The sequence below is a fragment of the Equus caballus genome, chromosome X (assembly GCF_041296265.1).
Source record: "Equus caballus isolate H_3958 breed thoroughbred chromosome X, TB-T2T, whole genome shotgun sequence".
NCBI classification, from domain to species: Eukaryota; Metazoa; Chordata; class Mammalia; order Perissodactyla; family Equidae; genus Equus; species Equus caballus.
The window spans coordinates 120297595-120321211 of record NC_091715.1 but is presented as its reverse complement, the minus strand read 5'-3'; the positions used below and the strand labels follow the sequence as shown (position 1 = coordinate 120321211).

At 38.6% G+C, this 23617-nt stretch overlaps 1 protein-coding gene across 2 annotated transcripts in view; it reads left to right on the top strand.

Moving 5' to 3' along the window:
- Positions 1 to 23617, top strand: part of TENM1 (teneurin transmembrane protein 1) — a 735241-nt gene that overhangs the window by 399972 nt on the left and 311652 nt on the right. For both annotated transcript variants that reach the window (XM_023633984.2, XM_023633980.2), the window contains exon 6: positions 6170 to 6410. In XM_023633984.2, the coding sequence (XP_023489752.1) occupies positions 6170 to 6410 (241 nt within the window). The remainder of the gene's footprint in view (positions 1 to 6169; positions 6411 to 23617) is intronic.

The window sequence follows — 23617 nt, the reverse complement described above, 5'->3', positions numbered from 1 at the left end:
TCGCAGGGCTGGGGAGCCGTGCAGAGTGCAGTAATCCAGAACGAGGATGAAACCATGTAAACTGGAAGACATTGTAATTTATTGTTAGCCTTCGCTCAGAGCTTCTGTGACTCTTCTCCTGCAGTCATCTGCTTTAATTGAGAATTCTCCTCTCTGTTTCGCTCTCCTTCTGTCTCTTTCTGCTGTTGTCTGTGTCTCACTCATACACATGCCCATACAAACACACAGATATCTATTAAACATTAGCTATTTAATAGACTTTATTTTTGTTCTCAGTCTAATGGTTTATTTAACGAATGAATCTGCTTTTATTAAAGGCTGTTGGTATATTAATATTAAAGCAGTATTATTTGAGCCAGAAAAGTGATAAGGCATACTTGTTTACTCAGTTTTCTCCTGAAAACCAATTTTCTTACCTTCATATTCTTTGAGCCTCTAATAATAATTATAATGTTGAGAACAGAAATGTCCATGGAAAGATATACTTAAGACTCATTTCATGATCATTGAGTACTATCAAGTGAATGGATATTGGCTATAACATTTGAATTTATAAACTACCTCCTCACTGGTTCTGAAAGCTCCTTGTGACAAGTACTAATATACATTTAGAATTAGTAGTAATAGTTAATATTAATAATAAACCTCTCCTCTTTCTTTTAAACCTGTTTTTTTTTTTTTTATCTGTTCTCCTGCCTAGGAGGGAGAATAGCTCAGAAAAGCAACCCAAGGAACCAAAGGCTTATAATTGACCTCAAGAGACTTGACATAAGTAGTTATGGCAATAACCCTTGGTGCCCTGATGTTCTTGCTCATGTAGATTACCAAAGTCTTCCTAAGCATTAATTAATATTGCCTCATAAGAGTTCAGAGAGGTGGCTAAATACTAATACGGGCCCATAATCCCTTCTTCGAAAATCTTTGGCATCTACTTATTTCCGAATTTAGATTTTTTTTTCAGATTTTACCAAGTTAATGGCATACACATGCTGTGTATTATGTAACACCCAGACTGGGATGTGGGCCAGCACCCCTTAATAAAATACATCAGTATTTCTGTAGCTAAATGTATGGAAATTCACCAAATGAAGTTAAGACCATAAATATCCTCATATGAGTTCAGGTCAGGTTTTATCACCAAATGAATTAGGAAAAACCTTGGTTTTCAGGAATTTTTCGATTCCAGAGTTGCAGAGAAAGTATTGTGGAGCTATCTCCCCTTTGGCCAATAGGGTAATGAAACACAGACTAAGGCCAGGAAGTGCAGACATGCTTTCTGACTCCCTGTAACCTTTTTCTAGACTATAGGAATATATGTGCCCTTTTTGGCAGCATACACTGCATAGTAACTTTGGGAGAAAACGTATTTTGAGAGATATTGTCATAGTGTCACCGCAGAAAAGAATGATGTCTTTAGTACACGGATCTGGGGAAAACTAGGGATGTGTCTGCCTTGGTCAAGTTTTTCAGGAAAAATGATCTATTTGGCATTACTGTATTAATGACAATATATTTTTAACACCTACAGAAAATTATTTTGCATGTACAGTCAGTTCTGCTACAACACTTGTTTTGGAAGCATTAATTTGTTCCCATGCTATTGGCATATTTGAGAACAATTTGAACGTAAGACAAATTTTGCGTTTGCATATGTGCGATTCCGTCTGTTAAAAAATATTAGGTAAATGCAGAAAACTGCATACAGCAGAATGAGCTGCAAAGGAATACACAAAATGCACACATGCACGCACCTGAAACCCCCCAGCCGTCATAGTTCACCACGTGTGTTAGGAGCCTTGCCCATCCACATCTGGTGTTAGAACTTGTCTGTCTGATTCAGATAACCCTCCTTCCACCACGTCACAATAACTCACAAGTTGCCACCCTTCTGACACCCCCTTTCACAAGCAAACTTCAGGTCTTGTGCCCCAACCCTTTTGTCCCGTAACCCCTTTTCCCCTGCATTATTTTGCATAGTACAGTGAATTTTAGAAATGCAAATATCGCCTTATAGCTGGACTGTATGTGTTAATGAAGCATAAGGGGCAAATCACCATTACAGATACCTCGATAAGTTCCCATACAGTGTTCTGAACAGAGATATTCTCATTTCTGGTGAAAAATTTCTCTAGTATATGATCCCAAATAAGGTGTATTTGCAAAAAAGGAGAAAAAAGAAAAAGCTATGCGTGACAACTTTCTTCTCCCACTTACCCTTCAGAGACAAGGGCAATGTTGTTTCTGAAGGCTTATACTTCTGTTAACAGCTCCGCCACACCTAAAATGCCTTGGATATAGTTTGGAGGAGTTTCCTCCCCCTAGAGTTTTTCTTACCAGGCTGTTTTAGGACCTTAAACCTGAAACTGGCTTATCCAAGTATATTATGTGAATTAGACCTTTCCATCTGAAAACTTAATTTACTTTCAAAAAGCTTCATAAGTATGTCTGGATATCCACATTTGCATAATCACTACTCCCTCCTTCTCCCTTGCCTCTCTCTCGGGTGCAGAAATGTATGGTTGCCAGATACATTTGGAAGTGAGTGCCTGTGACTCTTAACCCCTTGGAACTGGTGTTCTAGAGCTCCTGATACTGAACCCTAATGTATTTTTCATTAGTGTTTAATGTTGGGAAATCCCATTTCATGGAGCCCAAGGATTAAATTACTTCATTTGGGAGGGAAGAAGTGCATTCCCCATCTTTTTCCTGAGGTGAAAAAAAGAATGAAGCTGAGATAATTTGCATTTCATAAGGGCTTAAGGTCTGGATGTGTTCCACTCAGTGCAATAATCCAATATTGTGAAAGCTTTTAAAGACAATATTAACAAGTAGGGAAACCTCTGCATATTAAAAATGTGGAAACAAAAATCACAATAAAATAGATATGAATCAAAACATATGTATAATCAAAATATATTAATTTTTCTCTCTATATAATCATTATGTAATCAAAATGATGCTACAAAGTGGTTCTACTGGCAGCAGAAATGGTATGCTATAATAATACCATGATTGTACTTTTCAGTGAAGTAGAATTTTTATCATTTTTCATAATAATAAGGGAGTTGCAAAGATTTTGAAGAAATCCAGCAAGCAGTAAATTCAGGTGATAATGAGTGATTCTTTTGAACAATGGAACTGAATAGAAAATTTCTTTCCTTTGAACAACTGTACTGACAGAAACACCTACTGATTAGAATAATTGATGTCATATGGGTCGTTTGGAGGTGTTCTGAACCCAGGACCTAAAATCATCTCCTTTTCTTCTTCTAACTCTGGACTCCCACCGTTTACTTCCCTTCCTTGCATCATCAATCTCATGGATTGGGATGGCAAATCTGTAGTATGTCAGTGCTGCTTTTTTCATGTCTTGGAGGGACATAATTTTAAGCACTCTCTTCAGGGTATTGTTGTCCTTCCTCTTGGCTCTAGGACAGATTTCATTGAGACCTTAAAGGAGGAAACCTACTGTTCTGTGAGCTATCAAATAGATATCCAGTGGCTACGTCAGAATGAAAGCCAAGAGAACATTGAGGGTGGTTCTCTAGGTCCCATGGACCAGAGAAACACTTCTGTATAAATAAAAGCTTTTAGGGATCTTACTCTATACCTAGCACTGTACTCAATGTCGTGTGGCATACAAGAAAAGGAGAAGATGATCTTGCTCTAAAAAACATGTAGTCTATTTTGGGAAATAAGACAAAAACATGAGCTATCAAGGGAATGTTCTAATATTGCAAACTCAGGGGCCAAATTTATGATAAGAATAGTAAGTGTTAATGTCAAGACAAGAGAGTCATATTTATTTTCTAGACTCGTATAGTGAAAAGAGTACTGTGCTGGGAATCATCAGACATAGGCAGGCAAATTCATACAAGTTGAATGACTTTGAACAAGTCACTTCACCTCTCTGAGCCTCTGAACCTCCGTGAGCCTTGGGTTCCTCATCTGTAAAATGAAGAGGAGAGGAGGGAGGGCTGAACTAGGTGATCCCTATGGTCATTTCCAGTCTTAGAGCTTTATACTCCTACTACATTCAGTAAACAAATAGCCACTGGCATACTACGTCCAGGCACATTATAAATGAATTAAACTTAATTGTTAGGAAAAAAGATTATCTCCATTTTACAGATGAGAGGTTAAAGCTTCTAAATGGCAGAGGCACAACTCAAACCCAGCTTTGCCATACTCCCAAATTCTATGCACTTTCCACTATTCTGTGCTGCATTCCATTACCCCATGCTGGCTTCCTTTCTACACTTAAGGAAATCTTATCTAAGAGGGAAGCAGACGTATAAACAAATAACTGCAATGCAAGGTGGTATGTCATAAGTGAAAAATCTGGAAAACATGTACTACTCTGTGTCTCTAAATTTTAAGAAGGTAAAGAGAACTCATAGTACAGAGATCTCCAATACAGTGAGTGGAGCACTGGCCAGAGAATCAGGAGATATGGGCTCTAGTCTTGGCCGTGACACTAACTAGCCATGTGTCCCTGGACAAGCAATTCTTTAGACATCAGTTTTCTCATTTGCAAAATGAGAGGATCTCCAGGGTCCCTTGGGTTCCAGCATTCAATGCTTCTTTGAGTCCTAGGAAGGAAAGCACGCTTCTGGTTATGGTTATGAGTATGAGCCCAGAAGTTTAAAAGAATTAATGAGATGTTAAATACTTGTGATGATTTTTTTAGTGGATATGGGATTTGGGCTGGGCCTGGAATAATGGGGGTGATTTAGAAAATTCATGAAGCATTTTAGTTCCTTTTAAATATACAAGAGTAGCTGACTATCTAAAGGAATTCTTTGTATAAGAGGAACGATCTCCACTCCCTTCCCTATCCCTCTTTTGTACAATTCCATTTTTCATATAGCAAGTTTTTGTAAAGGGAGAGCCACCAATACTAGAAAACACAGACAAGAATTTGTCATGCTCTTGGGCACTAGTTTCTTTTTTTCATATGAAAACCATGCCGATGTCTTCATACTTCAAGAATGAGTTGGAAGGATTGAAAGAAGTGATGTGAGTGTGTGTGTGTGTGTGTCATCAGCCAATGCGAAGTGAGTCTCGGCACAAACCAGCTGAGCCCTTTGCTAGGCATCGAAAGCCTCTTGCATTTTTCTGCTTTTCAACTCTTAGTCATTTGGGAGGTGGGACAGAACCATGCTGCCTGCAAAGTTTATCCAAAACGTGCCGGTGTTACAAGAAATCACTTGACATCTATTATGTTTCTCCTATGGAAGAGAGGTGACTATCAGCTGCAATAGCGATTTCTTTTCAAAGGGGTTTAATTGGGGTATTTCTCATGGGCCAAATTCTAAGTCGCTGTCTTTACATGTGCCTGCCAGGAAAACAGTGGAAAAATACCAAAGAATAGCAACAACAGAAGTCTGAGGACCGCTGTCCCAGGCTGCCCCCTCTGCAAACAGGCAGAAAAAAACTGTTTTCCTGCTGCCTAAGCTGCTGCTGACATGGCAGAGCTCCTAGAAAGGTGTGGCAAGCGAGGAGGGGTACAGACTATGCTTTGCATGGCCACAGAAATATGTATAATAACCTGAACAAACTCCTTTTAGCCTACCTTTTATGAGCGGCACACGAAGTTGGGGGGCTGGCAAAGAGATTAGTTTCATGCAGCTGAGTTACACACTTGTGAGCTGTTTTTCTGAAGTATGGATTTGCTCCCGTGTAAGCAGGCTAGCATCCTTTCCTGAGGTAAGCCAGGAGGTGGCCTTATACTTTTATTTGAAGTGTCGAATGAGCTTCCTTGCAACAAATTTGTGCCTTTCATTGGTATTTTCCGAAGTGAGACTTTTGCAACTGATGGCAATCGGCTCGCTTCTGTTCTGGAACTTAGTGTCTTGTTGATGATTTATTTGTTCAGTAGCAGAAACTATGACAAATTGTGTAAGGCGACCTCATTTACTTTTTAGCTTCTATAGCCCAGAAGAATTTACATGTGAATGTAACTCTGAATGTTTTACATTTCATAAGCGTGCTGCACATGTTTTTGTAAGTTAAGTGACATTTTTACAGATAGACTAAACTTAAAACTCTCCCCCAACCCCACAGGTTATATTATTCTGAAATCCTGATAAGTCTGACATGCTGTGTTTTCCTGACTGCCAAGTGGGGAATAAGTCTCTATTTCTTGTTTTTCTTGTCTCCTCTTTAGACATGCAGAGCAGCCCACACAACCAGTTCACCTTCAGACCCCTCCCTCCACCACCACCGCCTCCGCATGCCTGCACCTGTGCCAGGAAGCCACCCCCTGCAGCGGACTCTCTTCAGAGAAGATCAATGACTACCCGCAGCCAGCCCAGCCCAGCTGCTCCAGCTCCCCCAACCAGTACACAGGATTCAGTTCATCTGCATAACAGCTGGGTCTTGAATAGCAACATACCATTGGAGACCAGGTACTTGAGCTATTATTGATCTCGCTAAACTTAAGTATTGGCAAGGGGATGATTCCACTGAGGGCAGAAACTCATTTCACCATAGACATCTGCAGAGACACACAAATGCGCACAGAGATACACACCCAGATGCATGGGCAAAAGGGCAGACCACTCCACAAGCACAGACGCACACACATCTAGATTCAGGCACGCCCACAGACACAGCTCAAAGCAGATGCACGTGAAAAGATGAAACCACATACTTAAAAACACCCCGTGGGCAGACACCCACAAAAATATATGAAACAAAGCAATTATCTAAACTATCATCGCATCCTCAAAGTAAAAGGCAGCCATCCCTTATTTTAAGACCTTCTAATATTACAGGAAAATCTAAATACAATTGGAGGAACAGTGATAGTTTGCATTTAATTTATTATAAGATTCTTTGAAAAAGTAAGTTGCCTTCAAACATTTTAAAAAAGGATTTGCTTCATGACTTGGAAGTCTATGTATAATTTTAAGAACTTGATTCTGCCTTTAGGATGAAGTTTGGTCTTTTGAGCAAAAAAGTTTGCCTCTATTTTTGTGTCATTGCATATAGCTAGGATTCCAGATTCACTCCTCAAATTTTTGTCATGTGATTAAAGTTCTATTTCTCCACAGTTCTAGGTTCCTTGATAATAATAGACTTTAGCACTAGATACGATTAACTGAGAAATTATTCATCATTTCTAGAAAGTCATTCTCTCTTAAATCAAAAATTACAACTTTCTATTAATGTAGAAAAACATTCCCTAATAAAACATGCTATTCTATTATCTTTTAAATTCAAGGACTTTCCCTTGTCTTCTATATGCCTTTATTGAAATCTGCCACCAAAGCTTTTCCTAAACATATTTGTATGTAAATGAAGGGGAACAAAATTTGCCACCTCAAAATGTGTCTCTTTAACATAATGATTATTTTAGGCTGATTATTTCTTAGAAACAAAAGACTCAGAAGGTTTTTCTCCTTACCTCCCCCTTAACTGCCTAAAAGATTTCAGATAAAAAAATGCATCTCAGGAAGCAAGCTGTCACCTTAGCACAACATGAACTAGGTGGTAGACAAGGAGGAACCTATAGAAGCCTGTTTGTTGGGCTCCCGTCTGTGTTCTTCTGTTTCTGTGTGGCCAAACACTTGTTTTCCAAACATTTGCTCTTTTTTATCTACCTGTGAATTGCCTTTCTTCCCTTTGAAGTCCCTGACTCTCCCCACCCCCAACATCTTCTTGAAGATGATATTCAGTGTGAGGGCTTTTGCCACTTGGGTGAGTTACTCACTTTTCCTGGGTTTCTCAGATGTATACATGTTATTAAACTTTTATTTTCTCCTGTTAATCTGTCTCAGCCCAGCCAAAAGAACTTAGAAGGGGAGAGGAAAATTTCTTCCTCCCCTACATAAATAGTGGGTATAATATATCACTTGATAAACAATGTCTAGCATCAACTCTGATCAATTTCTATCCCAATATCTGGGAATTGGAATGGAAAGGAGGTAACTAATAAACCCACACTATAAGACTGGTTATTTTTTTCCTTAGCACATATTAAGTTAAATGCCAGCCATGGCACCAGAGAATATGTCACCACCAACAACCCAAAAGCACTATGGCTAAAATCCAGGAAACTCTATATCATTCATCACTTACTAGATTAAACAGTTTCATAAACTGATATTTCTGATAAACTTTATATCTCCCAAGAGAAAATATAGCAGTCAGCACCTCTGGTAAATGTAACCCAATTAGAACTGTACTAGTGACAGGATTTGTGTATTGTTCTTTTTTTTTTAATTGAAGCAAAGAGATGAATGAAGTGAGAGAAGCAGAGAACAATGTATATCTTCAAGGAGTTTTCACTAACGGTAGTAATTTACTCTTATTTTAATTCCTTTGCAGGGCTTACTGATAGAGAGCTAAGGAAACAGTGGGGCAATCTGGTTAACTAGCAATCCTGACAAGCAAACACACTCCTTTCCTCTAAGCAGCCAAATAACAGGAAATCTGGAAGAGGGTGGGGAATGGGCTCAGGCAAATGGAAAGAGAAAACTATTCTTATTTGAAATGTACATCTAGGCATGTTTGTACAAACTGCACCCACGGACCTTCTGTATCCATGCAAGGAACGTATTAATTGATCTCAGTTTCATGAGACGCAGAGAAGAACATAAGTTTTCATGTGAGACTGAGCAGAGAGTACCTTTTTAGTATATTTGAAAATATATTCAGCATCACAAAGATGAATTTTTTAAAAAACCTAGAAACTCTATCAGCCTGATCAGCTAGGATTTTCCAAATATATCCTTTAAAGTGTTTATTTCACATGTAGTCAATCAAAGGTAATTCTGTGAGTGCCCTGGTGCTTACTCATGAGCTATGCAACATAATGTCTCTGAGCATCAGCTTCCTCATCTGTGAAAGTGAGTATAAAAATGCCTGTCTCAACAAGTTATTGGGAAGATCAAGCTAGGGTCGCACAAAGTGCCTCCTACATTGTAAAGCATTATAGAATTCAAAGCTAATATTGCTATCCTTACTAAGTGGTCACCTGCCTCTGCTTAAATATCTCTAAAATAGGGAAGTGACTCATTCTTAAGATGTTCCATTTCATCTCAAACAATTACTGGAAGATTCTTATTGAACCAAAATCTTCTACCTCTTAACTCTGCCCGTTTCCCCCAGATCTAGTTCTAGGGCCTCACAGAATAAATAAAATCTCTCTCACACCTGACAGCCCTTCACTGTTTCTGATTTTTCTCTTCTATTAGCTAAATGTTGCCCCAGTTCCTTCACCTATTCCTCACATTAACTGGTTTCAAATCCTCCATCCTGGTCTCTTTAGAACACACTCCAGTTTGTCCAAACTGCTCTTGAAGTGTCATGGCCAATGCTGAATGCAGGTGTGGGTTCTTATTAGACTCTTCGGTTGCAAGAAACAGAGATCATTCAGGATGCCTTGAGTAATTGAGAACATCTTTTTAAGTATGTCATCACTTCCTGGGAACCCAGGAAACACTGGTCAACCCCCAAAGGAAGAGTAAGGACTGTAGATCTCTGGCACTAACATGACTCAGCAATTATCTTCATTTTTGCCCCTCTCTGTCTCTTTTTCAAATAGTTTATCATCAGCTCAATATTTCTTTTGTCTACCACATAGCTTCCATTTTCTCATAGCAATGTCTGGTTTCCACGACACCACAGGACTCCATATACCTCCTGACACCTCTTACCTCATCCCTTTAGCTGCATGTCCATTGCTAACTGCCTAATTCTCTTACTAGCTCTAAGTTCTATAGGGGGAGGAAAATAATTTTCCCCCTACTGCTCTAGGTTCTTGGCTGAGACCCTCTGTATTAAAAAGATTAACAGGAGAAAAACAGACAGAAGTTTAATAACGGGTATGCCTCCTGTATATGTGGGAGAGACCCAGGAAAACTGAGTAACCCTACAAAATGGCCCAAGCCATCACCTGAAGTACCATCTCCAGCTAAAGATAAAAGAAGATGTTGTAGGGGAAGGCAGTTATGGGAGGTTACCAGGCAAAGCGCGGTAAACCAGGGTAAGGTTGTTCTGTAGATCTAAGTCATGGCCTTCTCCACTGACAAGAGTTTCTAGAGATTTAGTGTCATCCTTCTCTTCCTGGTACAGAGAGGGAGACACCCCTACAAATGGAAATTTCCCTTATAAATGTAAATGTCTCTTACAGAAGGGTAACTTCTACTCAGTTTTCAGAACTTCTCCTGCGTCTGCTGTTTCTTAAAAATGCCCGGCCTAAAATCATCTGTATGCCAAAAAGACACATTTTAGGGTAGCAAGTTTTGCTCCCCTTCAGTCCAAAAACCTAAAGGAGGGAATTTGATTAGCCTAGTTCATCCCTTTTGTACCAGGCTGTGTTTAAGTTTCTTGGCAAGCCCTGTCATTTATTCTCTCAGAAAGTTTAGGCTAAGGGGAGAGAAGGTAAGGTGATTAAGAAAAGTAACAGCGTGGCCATGTATGGCTGCCCCTTGAGCAAGGGCTGGGAGCAGATCTGCTGTACCTTACGTGGAACTCTTCTTACCAAACCAGGATCATTTTGCCCATCACATGAAAAGCCAATCACCAAGACAAGTTTGCACCAGAAAAAGGGTTTATTCATAAGGCAGCCAAGCAAGGAGACAGGAGAAGAAATCTCAAATTTGCTTCCCCATAACGTAGGGATTAGGGATATTTATGGGATAAAGGGATGGAGTGGTCTGAAGTGTGGGGATAAATGATTGGCCGTAAGGAGAAGTGAGGTAAATTATGAGCTGCCCAAGCATAGTAAAGTTTCATGGCTTTTCAAAAGACATGTGTTTACAAAATGGTGGTATTAACATAATCTGAGGGTGGAATTTTCAGTCCCCCGTTGTCAGGAAGTCACCTATCATAGGTCATCTGTGCAGGCCCAGTTGATGAGTTGGTGGTCTCAACTGGCCTGAACTGGACAAGGGATAGATGCTCAGTTCCTGAAAAACTTAAGCACCCCACCCATTACCATGGTGACCCAAGCATAAGAGATATTATATATAGGGTGGGCTTTAATAATTCATTGTCTAACTACTTTTGCAAACAGACAACTAACTGAGTATAATTTAAGCAAATTGGCTCCTGGTTTCACGCTCAGCAGACAATCACCTTGATTGATTCATCCAGAAATTTGTGCTATGACCAACAGTTTTCTTTCTTATTCTAACAAATATTTCTGTTCATGCTACTTCAATATCAGCTTTTTTGGCGGCCACATAACACTACTGATACATATCGAGAACACTAAGTAACTAAACTCTTGAAACTTTTTAACAATTTCTGAGGCTAAGTCATATTTCATTTATTCTTTAATTATATAGTTGAAGCTTTTCTTAATCGTGTGTTTGGGATGGGGGAGTGCAGGTGGAAATAGGTTTAGGGCCTTGGCTTGGCCGATTCGATTTCATCTTGTTAGCCTGTGGAGATGCAGTTGAATTTTAATTCTGCCATACAAACTATTTGCATTGTATTGCTCTCACAATTGTGTCATGTGTAGACTTTTTAAGTATGCTTCCCTCATTTTATGTAAGTCATTAATAAAAATGTTACATAGGGCAAGATCAAGGTCAGAGCTCTGCAGCATGCCACTGGAAACCTCCCTGCAGGTTGACATTTATCCATCAGACAGCATTCTTTTACTAGCATATAACCCACATTTCTCCATCTTGTTCACAGGCATATCATAAGAGACCTTGTCAAATGCCATGCTGATATCCAGATACAGTATGTCTACATTTTTACGGATCTGCCAATCCAATACTCATGTCAAAAATAGAAGTGAAATGAGATTTGTCTAACATGACTTGTTCTTAGAGAATCTGTGCTACCTTCTCATGGTTACTGCTTTTTCTCTAAGTGCTTACAGATCATCTTTTTAATAACCTGTTCTAGAATTTTGCACTCAATCAACATGCTGTTTCTTGGTCTAGTCTAAGGGGCCCATGTGCTTTCTATCCCTTTTGAAAACCAAAACCAATATTTGCTGTCTCTAGTCTTATGACGCATTTCACCCACACCACAGTCCCAAAACTTTAGCAACCATGACTAAGCAATCCAATCTACAAGACCTCTCACCACTCTGGGATATAATTTTAATTCATTTGGAACGATTGAGTGCCTTCTTATAGACAGTGTGCCTATCCTGGGCTTCAATTTATGGTTATTGATATTTAAAGTCTATAATCATTCTTTTTCACAAAGAAAACTAGTCGTTGAGAAGGCCGCATTGATCTTGATCATCCAATAACATTGCATGAATTGCACATCTATCCTATCCTTACTCTTCTTGCTCTAAACATATAAAAAAACTTTTTGTCATCTCTAGTAGCTTTTTTTCAAGCTTTAGGCTCATCTGGGGTATAAATCTTCTTGGCATTATTTTTGTCATACCCTCTTGTATTTATTTATCCTTGATTCTCACCTCTTCCTTTTGGTACATGTTCTTTGGAAATCTAGAAAAATGGAGAGCACCCAGTACAGGCACACTGGTTTCAATAAGCAACAAACCTTCCCAATTCTTAATTTATCTCCTGTTTCTATTGTCTCACGGCATAGAATCATATCTACTTCACTTTAGAGAACTGCTTTCCTTGAGTCTAGGATTTTTGCTTCATAATGTACTTATGGACTCTAAGCTAAAATGGTTGCTTTCTCTAAAGGTTCCTATAACCTTTGACTCACCAGTTTCTTTTTTTTTAGTCATTAAGAGAAGCAGGTCTTCTTATCATTTTCTCTACTTTCTGGAAGGTGGAGTTGTGAACAAGGGAGGTCGGGGACTGGTCATATATCTGCCTTTAGTTAAATGATTAGTCTAGGAGATGTCTGTGGGGTTGAAATCACTCATATTTACTAAACTTTATTCTTAGGACACGTTTGTGGTCTGTGTTAGAAATGAGCATCCATTTCCTCCATCTGGCCAAGTGGCTTACTGTAGACTCCCTGATCCACAATCTATTAGCTATATGACCTCGGGCATATTACTTAACATCGTCATGCCTCAGTTTTCTCATCTTTAAAGTAAGGATGATAGTAACATCTATTCATAAGGCTGTCGTGAGGATTAAATGAGTTAATACCTGTAATGTGCTTAGAGGAGCCAGGCACATAGTAAGCACTCGATATATGTTAGAACCATAATAGCAATAATAATACACAAGAAACGACTCTACATTTTGTCCCTTTCTCTTTCTATCTTCATCTAATTAAAGATGTTTCTCCCCTTACGTTCATGGTTTCCCACAAGTGAATACATACAGCATCATTTCACTTCCTCTCTTAGCATGCTTTTAAATAGAATATACGCTTTCACTGCTGTCTTAGTCCATTTGGGCTGCTATAACAGAAATACCAGGGACTGGGTGGTTTAAACAACAAACATTTATTTCTCACAGTTCTAGAAGCTGAGAACTCCAAGATCAAGACACAGGCAGATTTGGCGTCTGGTAAGAGCCCGCTTCCTAGTTCATAGGCTGCTATCTTCTTGCTGAGTCCGCACATGGTGAAAGGGCCGAGGGAGCTCTCTGGGGTCTCCTTTATAAGGGCACTAATCCCAATTATGAAGGCTCCACGTTCGTGGCCTAATCACCCCGGAAAGGCTCCACCTCTAATCCTGTCACACTGGGGATTAGGTTTCAACATATGGATTTTGGGGGGCCACAAATATTTAATTTATAGCAACCACCAAATTCCAATTATGAGAACCATTCCCTCCTCTAGGTTTGGATGGCAAATATCTGTGAGGCTTTGTAAGATTCGTATCTGTGACAAATCTGCAGAACAGCTTCTGGATTGTTATTTGCCTTCTGTCATTCAAAGAAACAACGCCCTGACTACCTAGAGCATTCAGGATTATGTCCTCCCCTGAGCCCCCTCTTGCTTAGTGACCAGCCTTTCCATCTCCTCCCCCAAGCCTTCTCTCAGCATTCCCACTGTCTGGATTATCTCTTTTGGAGTAGGGTGAAGGGAGTGTTTTTCACAACCTGGAAAGATGGGCACATTGCCAAAGATGGAGATGGCGAGTCTGGGAGATGTGTTAATAAACATACATGCTCAAACAACCCTGGACTAAGCTACTTGCATGGTTGTGAACTTGGATACATTACTTAACTTCCATGGGCCTCAATTTCCCTATCTGTTATGTGGAGAAAATGGCAGATCCTGCTTTGTAGATTTATTTTGAGAACTGAATGAAATATGTGTAAAACATCTGCTCAGAGCTGGGCACATAGAAAGTGTGCAGTAAATATTATTATTTTTAATATAAGAGCCTGGCACTGACTGACTGGCAAGGAGAGGAATTCAGACTCCCTAAAGTTGAGAGAGCCACATTAGCTTTAATCTGCGCTAAAAAGATCCATTATTCACACATACCTCCCTTTCTGTGGATTATTGAGCATGCCCTGCACAGCGTGGCATTCAGCAAGCATTTACTGATTATTCACTGTGCACTGCAACTACTATGAGGAATAAGAGTTCCTGTACTCAAGAAACTTGTGATCTAGTAGTAGTAATAAGAATGATAGCTAAACATATACATTGCTACATGCCAAACACTGTTCTAAGCCCTTATAAATCAACTGCTTTAATCCTTAGAATAACTCTATGTGGTAGGTACTATTAGTATTGACATCCTCAACTGAGATGAGGCAACTGAGGTACAGAGAGGTTAAGGAACTTTGAAAAATCCCTCATGTAGGAAATGGCAGATCCAGGTCAGATTTTGAACCCAGACTGTAGATCCAAGGTCTTCACATTCAGTCGCTTTCTGTGATAGGGGAGCCCAAGTAAAATAGATAGTAATGCCATGATAATTGCTTTATTAAATTCAAATAATCCAAAGGTAGGAAGACTTGGATGTGGTAGATCTAACCCAGATGGGAATAGTGGTGGCAGAGGAAGTGTTGAGGTAGGTAGAAGAGGGAAAGTGGAAATTTCCCTGAAAAAATGGCCTAAAAATCATTTTAATCTAAAATTATGAGGAGAACGCATTAGGTGAACAATGGGGAAAGAGTATTCTGAGAAGAGCATATCATATTCAAAGTTGTGCATGGTCACCAGTTATCCATTTCAGTAATATTAGGCATTATTTTTCCTCTTCTTCCTCTCCCTTTTTCTTCATTTGCCATTTAAACTCTCTTTACTACGTTGGCTATTCTGTGAGCAAATATATTCCTTCTGATACTAATAAGAGAAAATCATTCTGGAAGCAAAAGCCCATAATTTTTAAGCTATGAGCCAGATATCTGAATTTCATTTTGAAATTCCTACTGTTAAATGGTCATATTCTCCTTCCTTATCCAGGGGCCCATCCTTGGATATACTAGAGTTTGCAGACCCTTGCATTCTGTGGTTCTTCTCCAGAAAGTCTCTTTTCCTTGCCTGTGGGATAAGCCTCAATCCCAAAGCCATCATGTCACTTTGGTGGTACAGTGCTGTGATTTCTTCATAAAAGCTGTAAGAGCGGTTAAGAGTTTGGGTTGTAGAAATAATAGATGTGGGTTTGAGGTCAAATTCTGCTCCTTATTAGCTGTATGTGCCTTGGCAAATTATTGAACCTTTCTGAACCTCAGTTTCCCTACTTCAAAAATGAGTTAATAGCTCTCACCTCTTAAGGTTGTCACAGGATTATTTTAGACCTCACATGTGATTTGCAGTCTCATCTTACTTTCCTCCCCTCTTTCTGTTCTTCCTCTGTGTCATATTCCTCCCTTCTCCATCCCCTTGACACTAGTTTTTGCTCCATTCTATCTTCTCAGAATCTTGACTACTGCTTTTCTTTCTGTACTGGTCTCTCTATTCCATCTGTGCACTTTGTGAGTGGATTGCTCTGCCTTTAGCATCAGGTAAAGTGGAGTAGTGCTCATTTCTGTCAGGAAGTCAAACAGAGCCCGCTCCCTGCAGAGCACGGTTCTCTTAGCTTCTCAGCCTCTTTATCCAGATTCGCTTTGAAGTGGAATTACAGCCCTTTTTGGTTTCCCTTAATTACACTCTTTGTTGTCCCCCAACTCAAGCTCCTCACTCAGAGTTTACTTGATACTCATACTTATTTGGAATTTTTGGCCAGTTGTTGACTCTAGATACCAACTAACCTTGCTTGATCTGCTCTCAATGATGATGATGGAGATTAACCATGATCTATTCACCAAAATGAATCTTACTTAAAGATTTTGCCATGATATTCAATACTAGGGAGAACCTGGATTTGATATTAACATAACCACTCCAACTCACAAAGACAAATCAGAATTGTGTGGAGGAGTCACTCCTGGCCAGAAGAGTGGGTAGCAACTATCTTCACTGATTTTTAGCATATTCTGACAGATAGCTGTAGCTTGGTATGAGGCTAACTGTCCTTGCTGGCTTTGGGCCAATGTGACAGTTAAGTGGAGTCAACAGGGTTATTTTTATGAAAGAAAAGTCATAGCCATTGGCAGAGGAGATGTTGGCAAGGAATGGAAAGAGAAATGAAATCTATATGACCAATCCTTGTTACCAGACTTCTAGAGCTAGTGTCTATCCTGGGGAAATAAGAATCATTTGGAAGAAATATTCATTAGTGGTAATGGCACTCATTTAAATATCTATGGAATAATATTATTTAAATATTAACCCATAAATGTAAGTTCCTCAGTGCTAGTTATGTATTTCTTTATTATATAGTACGGCTAAAATCTACCTAACATTTATAAGTAGGTTTTTTTTTCCCCTCAGGACATTTGCAATGGAAAAATAGATTTAGAGATACAATTTTTTCCTTCATTAATGACCAGAGAAAAAAAAATGCTCAGAATGTACATATTCAGTGCTTAGATCCAACAGCATCTCATGCTTTAATCCTTTAACAGCACTGGGGTTAGCAAAATCTATCTTCAGCCACAGATTTAAAGATTCTTTTTAAGACAGGAAGAGACTTCGTAGAACTAATCTATGACCTATAAATCCTGTTTACTACAGATGAACAGGAATCAACCAAGCTCTTCAGCCTACACCAAATGACGGATGTGGAATACGTTAAATTTACATGAAGGAGAATTCTGTAGTCTTTAAAAATATATTTTACATATTGAGAGTAAAAATATATCTATAGTAGTCTATTGTGCTTACGCAGTGAAGGCAATATTTTGAAGACTATTGTGATACAGTCTCTAGTCACTTTGGTGGTGATATTATTTTTTAAAATGCTTTTAAATTGACTACTTTCAGTTTCCGTTCAAAATAAAAACCAAAGGCAAACACAACATGTGTCATTTTATAAGGAAAGGAAATTTCACCGTAGGTGAGATGAACTCTGGTTTTCATATGGAGAAGATTTATTTAGCCATCCAAATTTGAATCTAAACAGATGTTTTAGGGAATTTCTAAAAATGAGTTGATTGGCGAAATATGACTACAGAAAACAAAAATTAAATTTTAGAGGAATCTCTGTACCAACCTTTTTGCCCTCCCTCATCATATGCACTTCCTTATCCTGGGTTGTATATTTAAAACAGAAATATCTGGTTTTTTAAATTTTTTACATTTTTTTATTTTTGAGGATGATTAGCCCTGAGCTAACTACTGCCAATCCTCCTCTTTTTGCTGAGGAAGACTGGCCCTGAGCTGACATCAGTGCCCATCTTCCTCTACTTTATACGTGGGACGTCTACCACAGCATGGCTTTTGCCAAGCGGTGCCATGTCTGCACCCGGGATCTGAACCGGCAAACCCCGGGCCACCGAGAAGCAGAATGTGCACACTTAACCACTGTGCCACCAGGCTGGCCCCAGAAATATCTGGTTTTGATCAAGAGAAAAACTAGTTCTTGGCAACTTCATTGGGTACAAAGTTACTTACCCAGTTAATCATAATAAATGTTTTCATTGCCGCATAAAGTTAATAGACACTTTGTTATATTTTACTAAAAGTATGAGATATATTTGAAGTAGTAAAAAATGAGTTTCCTGTCAATTATTCTCATTTTCTACAGAGATGTGTGTGTGTGTATCAAAGACATTCTACTAAACATCTCCCTTTGGGAGAATACAGCTGGCTCTTTATTAATTCCACAACACAAAAATGTTTGTAGCTTTAAAAGCAAGTGATAAGATCAGGTTAAGTCTTGAGGTCTTTGAAATGTCTCTGCAAGAATTGCAAAAGTGTGATATTGAGTATTCTATTTAAAGAACAGGAAAGCTCAAAAAGAATCGCCCCCCTTGGCAAACAGATAAGCAAATAAACAGTAACATCTGCTTCTCGATTCTGTTGATTTTTTTTTGGTGTGATATCTGAGGGTATAAGAATGTGTATAATACTAATATTTTAAATGAAAAGTGGTTCAGTATAAATACTATGATGAATTCTAGCATATATAAGTTTTAAAAAATGTTGACAGGTATTTACTGAGTGCATAGTGTGTACGAGGCAATGTTCTACAGAGAACAAAACACACAAAATCTCTGCCTTTGTGGAGCTTACTTTCCAGTGGGGGACACGGCCTTTATCCTAAAATGCTAATCATATTGAGGCTAATAATATTGCAGGATCTGTGGTCTGGCTAGATGTAATAAGGGAGAAGTGGGAGAGGAGTCAAAGATACCTCTTAGAAGTCTTCCATTACCTGCCTTCAATTCCTCACAGCAGCTTTCATAGACGTTCACCTTATCTATGGTCTCATAGCACTCTGTGCATATGTTTATGCTTATTCCATTGTATATTTGCATTCCAAATATTTTATTTGCTCATCTTTATTCCCTGTTGCAACTTGAGTAAAGGACTATATCTTTTTTTACTTTGATTCCTCAGTGTTTGGCTCATATTGTTCAACAAAATTTTTGTAGGGTAAATGGACAGACAGACAGGGTTATTGAACAGGGAACTACAGATGGAGTAGATTTCTGAAATCAGAAACAGTAGTTGTTAGAAGCAATGAGTTTTATTTTGGAAATATTGAAACATCTATATGGGACATCCAGTTTGAAATGATCAATATCCGATAAATAGTGGAAAATATGGATCTGGATACCAGGAAAGGAAGAAAGAGAGAAAAAGTTTTTCTCTTACCCCTTATCAAATACTTACAATGTGCCAAACATTGTGCCAAGCCATTATCACATTTATTCCAACTTATAGTATTTAAAACTGAGGCTTAGAGAAGTTGAACAATATGCCACAGGTCACCAGTTAGTATGTAATGGAGTCAGTTCAAACCCACCTTTGCCTTATTCCAGAGCTCATGGTAGGTGTGGATAATTAAGAATTTCAGAGATAGACATAATAATTGAATTTCCTTGAATGATGGAGAAAATGTTGAAAAACCTAGACAGAGAGTTGAGTGCAAAAAGAAGACCATAAACCAAACCATGAGAACATTTACATCTTAGAAGTCCATGAAGGAGAAAAAGCCACCATAGGTGATTGAGGAGCAATCATAGAAGAGAACAAACAAGAGAGGAGAAAATTTCAAGGAGATAATGATCATGGTTTTCAAATGCCTCAAAAGAGTCAAATAGAATGTGGATGAGAAGAGACCACTGATCTGTCAATTACAGACTTCCTGACTTTGAGGCAGCCAATTTCAGTACAGTGATAAGATTGAAGCTACACTGCACTGCATTGGGTCTGAAGAATTGGTAAGAGGTAGGAAAATGGAAACAGAAGATAGACTCTGCTTTTGAAGTGGAATAGTAGATTGAGAAGAAGCTGAATCTGGGCCAAACTTTCATATAAATTAGAAGGAGGAAAACAAAAGAGGGAACTACATTCAGTAAGGAGGTACACAGTAGTCACCAGGATGATGATGTGGTTGAGAGGAAAAACCAACAGAGCAAGTTAGAGATCAAGCTTCCTTAATGGTAAAGAATATGGAAAGTTGTAGGGATTGTCATATAATGCTGAAGAAAACAGCATGATCCCAAACAGTGACACAGGCTTCCTAGGTTGCCAAGTCTCAACTAGAACATAGAGCCAATGATGACACTGCCTTTGGGAATAAACAATCCCTTAGGTGCAAGAAGTTTGCCTTTGCTAGTCTCATCCTAGAGGGAAGGTATTATACCCTCCCACTCTTGTTTAAACGCGGTGCTCAAATGTAAGTCATATTTCCAAAGGCAAGTAGCTATCACTGGCCAACCCAAGATTATAATGTAGACTTCCTATCTCCAATTGGCATACACAAAACAATAGGCAGTCCCTTGTTACTGATAAAGATACTTAATAGTGACATATGTGTGCACAGGGCTTTCATTGACAACATAAACGCTAACTTATGACTATTTCCAATTCAACTATCAAAATATCAAGTACATCATAAAAACGCAGAAATCATTTATTCTTTCCTTTTGTGGCATATTATTAACCTCCTAAGTAAATTGATTTTCTTCTGGAATAAAATAGTCACAGTCTACTTTTCCCCACCTTTCAACCTTTCAACCAAACTGTTCATTTGTTTTTTATTTATGACAGTCTAATCTTTCAAATTTTGTCATTTATCATGCTGAATAGTATCATTAACTTAGATAATTTTATGGCAACATGACTGGTTGCTTTATAATACATACACTTGTAGCTAAATACTTTTTTTATTTGTTATATTCAAAAGACAGATTTTAGACAATATATTGTATAGCTGTGTATGAGTGTGCATGTACATGTAGGCATATGTGCATATGTAAGTTTGTATGTGTAATTTTCTATTGTTTAAAGTCCTTCACTCATTATCTCATTTTAAACTCTAAACAACCCTGAGAGGTAGACCTAATAGAAATTATGTCCAATTTAGAGATAAAGAAACTGGGAAATTTTAATAATGTGTCCACATGACAGTTGGAGCAAGAGTTGGAGCTGGAATGCAAGTCTCTATGCAACCAATCCAGTATTCTTTTCACTATAGCAATTTGTCTCTGGAATATACGGAACCCCGAGTCATCCCTTTTTGTCGTTCAGTTAAATTTCCCTGCCTGGAGACATAATCTAGGTTTTATTCTATTTATATTAAAATCTTGATGAGCCTAAATGCCTAGAAAATGGAGGGATCTGGTTAATTGGATTTGGTGGCTAGCTTAAGGTTAAATAGAACTTTTTAAAAATTGCCATTCTTGTTGAAAATCATTCTTAAATATGAATCTACTTTCCATTTTAATCCAAATGATAATTTAATCTTTTATAATTGAAAATCTTACAGTATGTCAGGGTTGTCATTTTGAACATGATTTTTTTATTGTACAGCACTCTAGATAGGACATTGTAGAGTGAACAAAATGTCTAGTGGTCCCAGGATACCCTTTGCAAATTTTGGATGGCCTCTTGTGAGTAGTTGAAAAAGCACTGGATTTAGAGTTAAAAATCTTGAGTCCAAGTCCAATTCTGCAACTAAAAATCTCTGTGACCTTGATAATGCCTCTTTCTTCCTCTCAACCTCATTTTCCTCAACAGTCAGGTGAGAAAATAAAACTAAATGATATTTGAGTTATTTTCTGGCTTTACTATCCCTGTTATCTTGTGGCCTGTCTCCTTGTCATTTGCTCCTCCACTGAAAGAATTCTACTCAATTGAGCTTTCCAGTTAGTTGGATTCTAATTAATTGCAAGATTACTAATTCTAGGTAAGGTCTCCAAACAAGTCAGATAAGTTTAAATTGAACAGTCATGATTCCTTCAGAATTTCCAATATCAAAGAAGAAATGAGGAAGATGCTGCACATTCTTTTCTGTCAAAGGTTAGTGATAATGTCAGGCAAGTATAGTTAAGATGGCAATCTGAGGCTAGTACAAGACTAATCTATGATTATGTTTTGCCTGCTACACAATAGGTGCTCAATAAAAGTTTGTTAAATAAATGAATTTAAGAACAAAACCCTTCATAGAGACAGGATTCAAGATGCAAGACCTTATATAGAAATCTGGCTTGCCTTGGGTCATGTCGTGAAGTTGCAGTAGTTTTAATAGTTTCTTTCATATTGTCATTCTCTAATTATGAATTAAATATAACTTCATTTTATGTTCCTTACTCAAAGATAAAAATAAAATACAGATTGGGTGTAAGTTCCAGCCAGCTATTTATATACTGTATCTTGTGAATCCATGATGAGTTTTTTTTTCTGAGTATTGACAATGATGCAGAGAGAAAATAAGTTCAGGTTTAATTACGTATTTGCCAAATAGAGATGTATGTGTAGAGACCAAGGAAGTATGTGAAATCACTACACTCTTGAAGTTGACCTTTCCTCCTTTATCTCCCTGTGCTGTCTCTGAATACAGAGCCAATGAGTTTCTTCTTTGCACTCTTGAATACACATGGCAGGGAACTAGGGAGAGAACATTTCCATGGAAGGAAGGCCTGGTTTCCACAAATTCTCTTATGCTCAAGTGGGATTATAGTTACTGAGCTTTAGAGCATAGCACAAAGCTGAATTTGACTGTTTCTTAGGTAGCTTAGCCTGAGGGGAGTCAATGTTGTTCAATTTGCTGTGATTATTATATTTTCTGCATGTTTTAATCAGCGTTTCAGGTTTTGGATTTATTCCTCATGACAGGTTCATGAGGGGTACAATTTGAAAAGCAATTTTAAAAATTGAAGGTAGAAAATGTTTTCTATTCTCCATAACTCACAAAGATTTCATTGTTTGGTCAGTAAGGGTAAATGTTTGAGGTAATTATCAGTGAGTTGTCTATGCTCTCTGGACCTAGGGTTCAGGGTATTTGTTTAGATAATAGACCAACCCCAAGTGCAAATAGTCCCAGGGAGGAACAGCTGTGAGCTTGGGAAGGACAATAAGATCATGAGTGCCTGGCAAGAAAATCTTTTTCTGGAAGTCTTTAGAAAGCAACAGATTCCCTCCCATAGGCATGTGAATACTTCAAAACTGCGTGTTCCAGTAGGAGGAACATTCTTAGACCAAGGTTTTTCAACCTCGCCACTATTGACATTTCAGACTGGATAATTCATTGTTGTGTGGGTTGTCCTGTGTATTATAGGCTGTTTAGCGGTATCCCTGGCCTCTACCCACTAGATGCCAGTAGCACCCTCTCCTGAGTTGTGACAACCAAAAATGTCTCTGGACATTGCTAAATGTCCCCTGTGGGCCAATTTGTCCCCAGTGAGAAACAGCCTTAGATTAATGATGAGGCAAAATCTATTGTTTCCTTGCTTACTCACTTTACTCAACCCCTCTTCAGACTCTTGCAGTCTCTCTCTTTTTTTTTTTTTTTTCAGAAGATTAGCCCTGAGCTAACTACTGCCAATCCTCCTCGTTTTGCTGAGGAAGACTGGCCCTGAGCTAACATCCATGCCCATCTTCCTCTACTTTATATGTGGGATGCCTGCCGCAGCATGGCTTGCCAAGCAGTGCCATGTCCGCACCTGGGATCCGAACCGGCAAACCCCGGGCTGCGAGAAGCGGAGCGTGTGAACTTAACCACTGCTCCACGGGGCCGGCCCCTCTTGCAGTTTCTTTTTTCCCTTCCCATCTTTCCTATCCCTATTCCTTTCCTCTGAAGACTTTGTTGGAGGGTTTAGAGAATTATCCAGGTTATAGTATAATTTGGATTGAAAACCACTGCTGTAGACTGAATGTGTCTCCCAAAAGTTCATATGTTGAAAACCTAATGCCCAAGGTGATGGTATTAGGTGGCACCTTTGGGAGGTGATTAGGTTTTGAAGGCAGA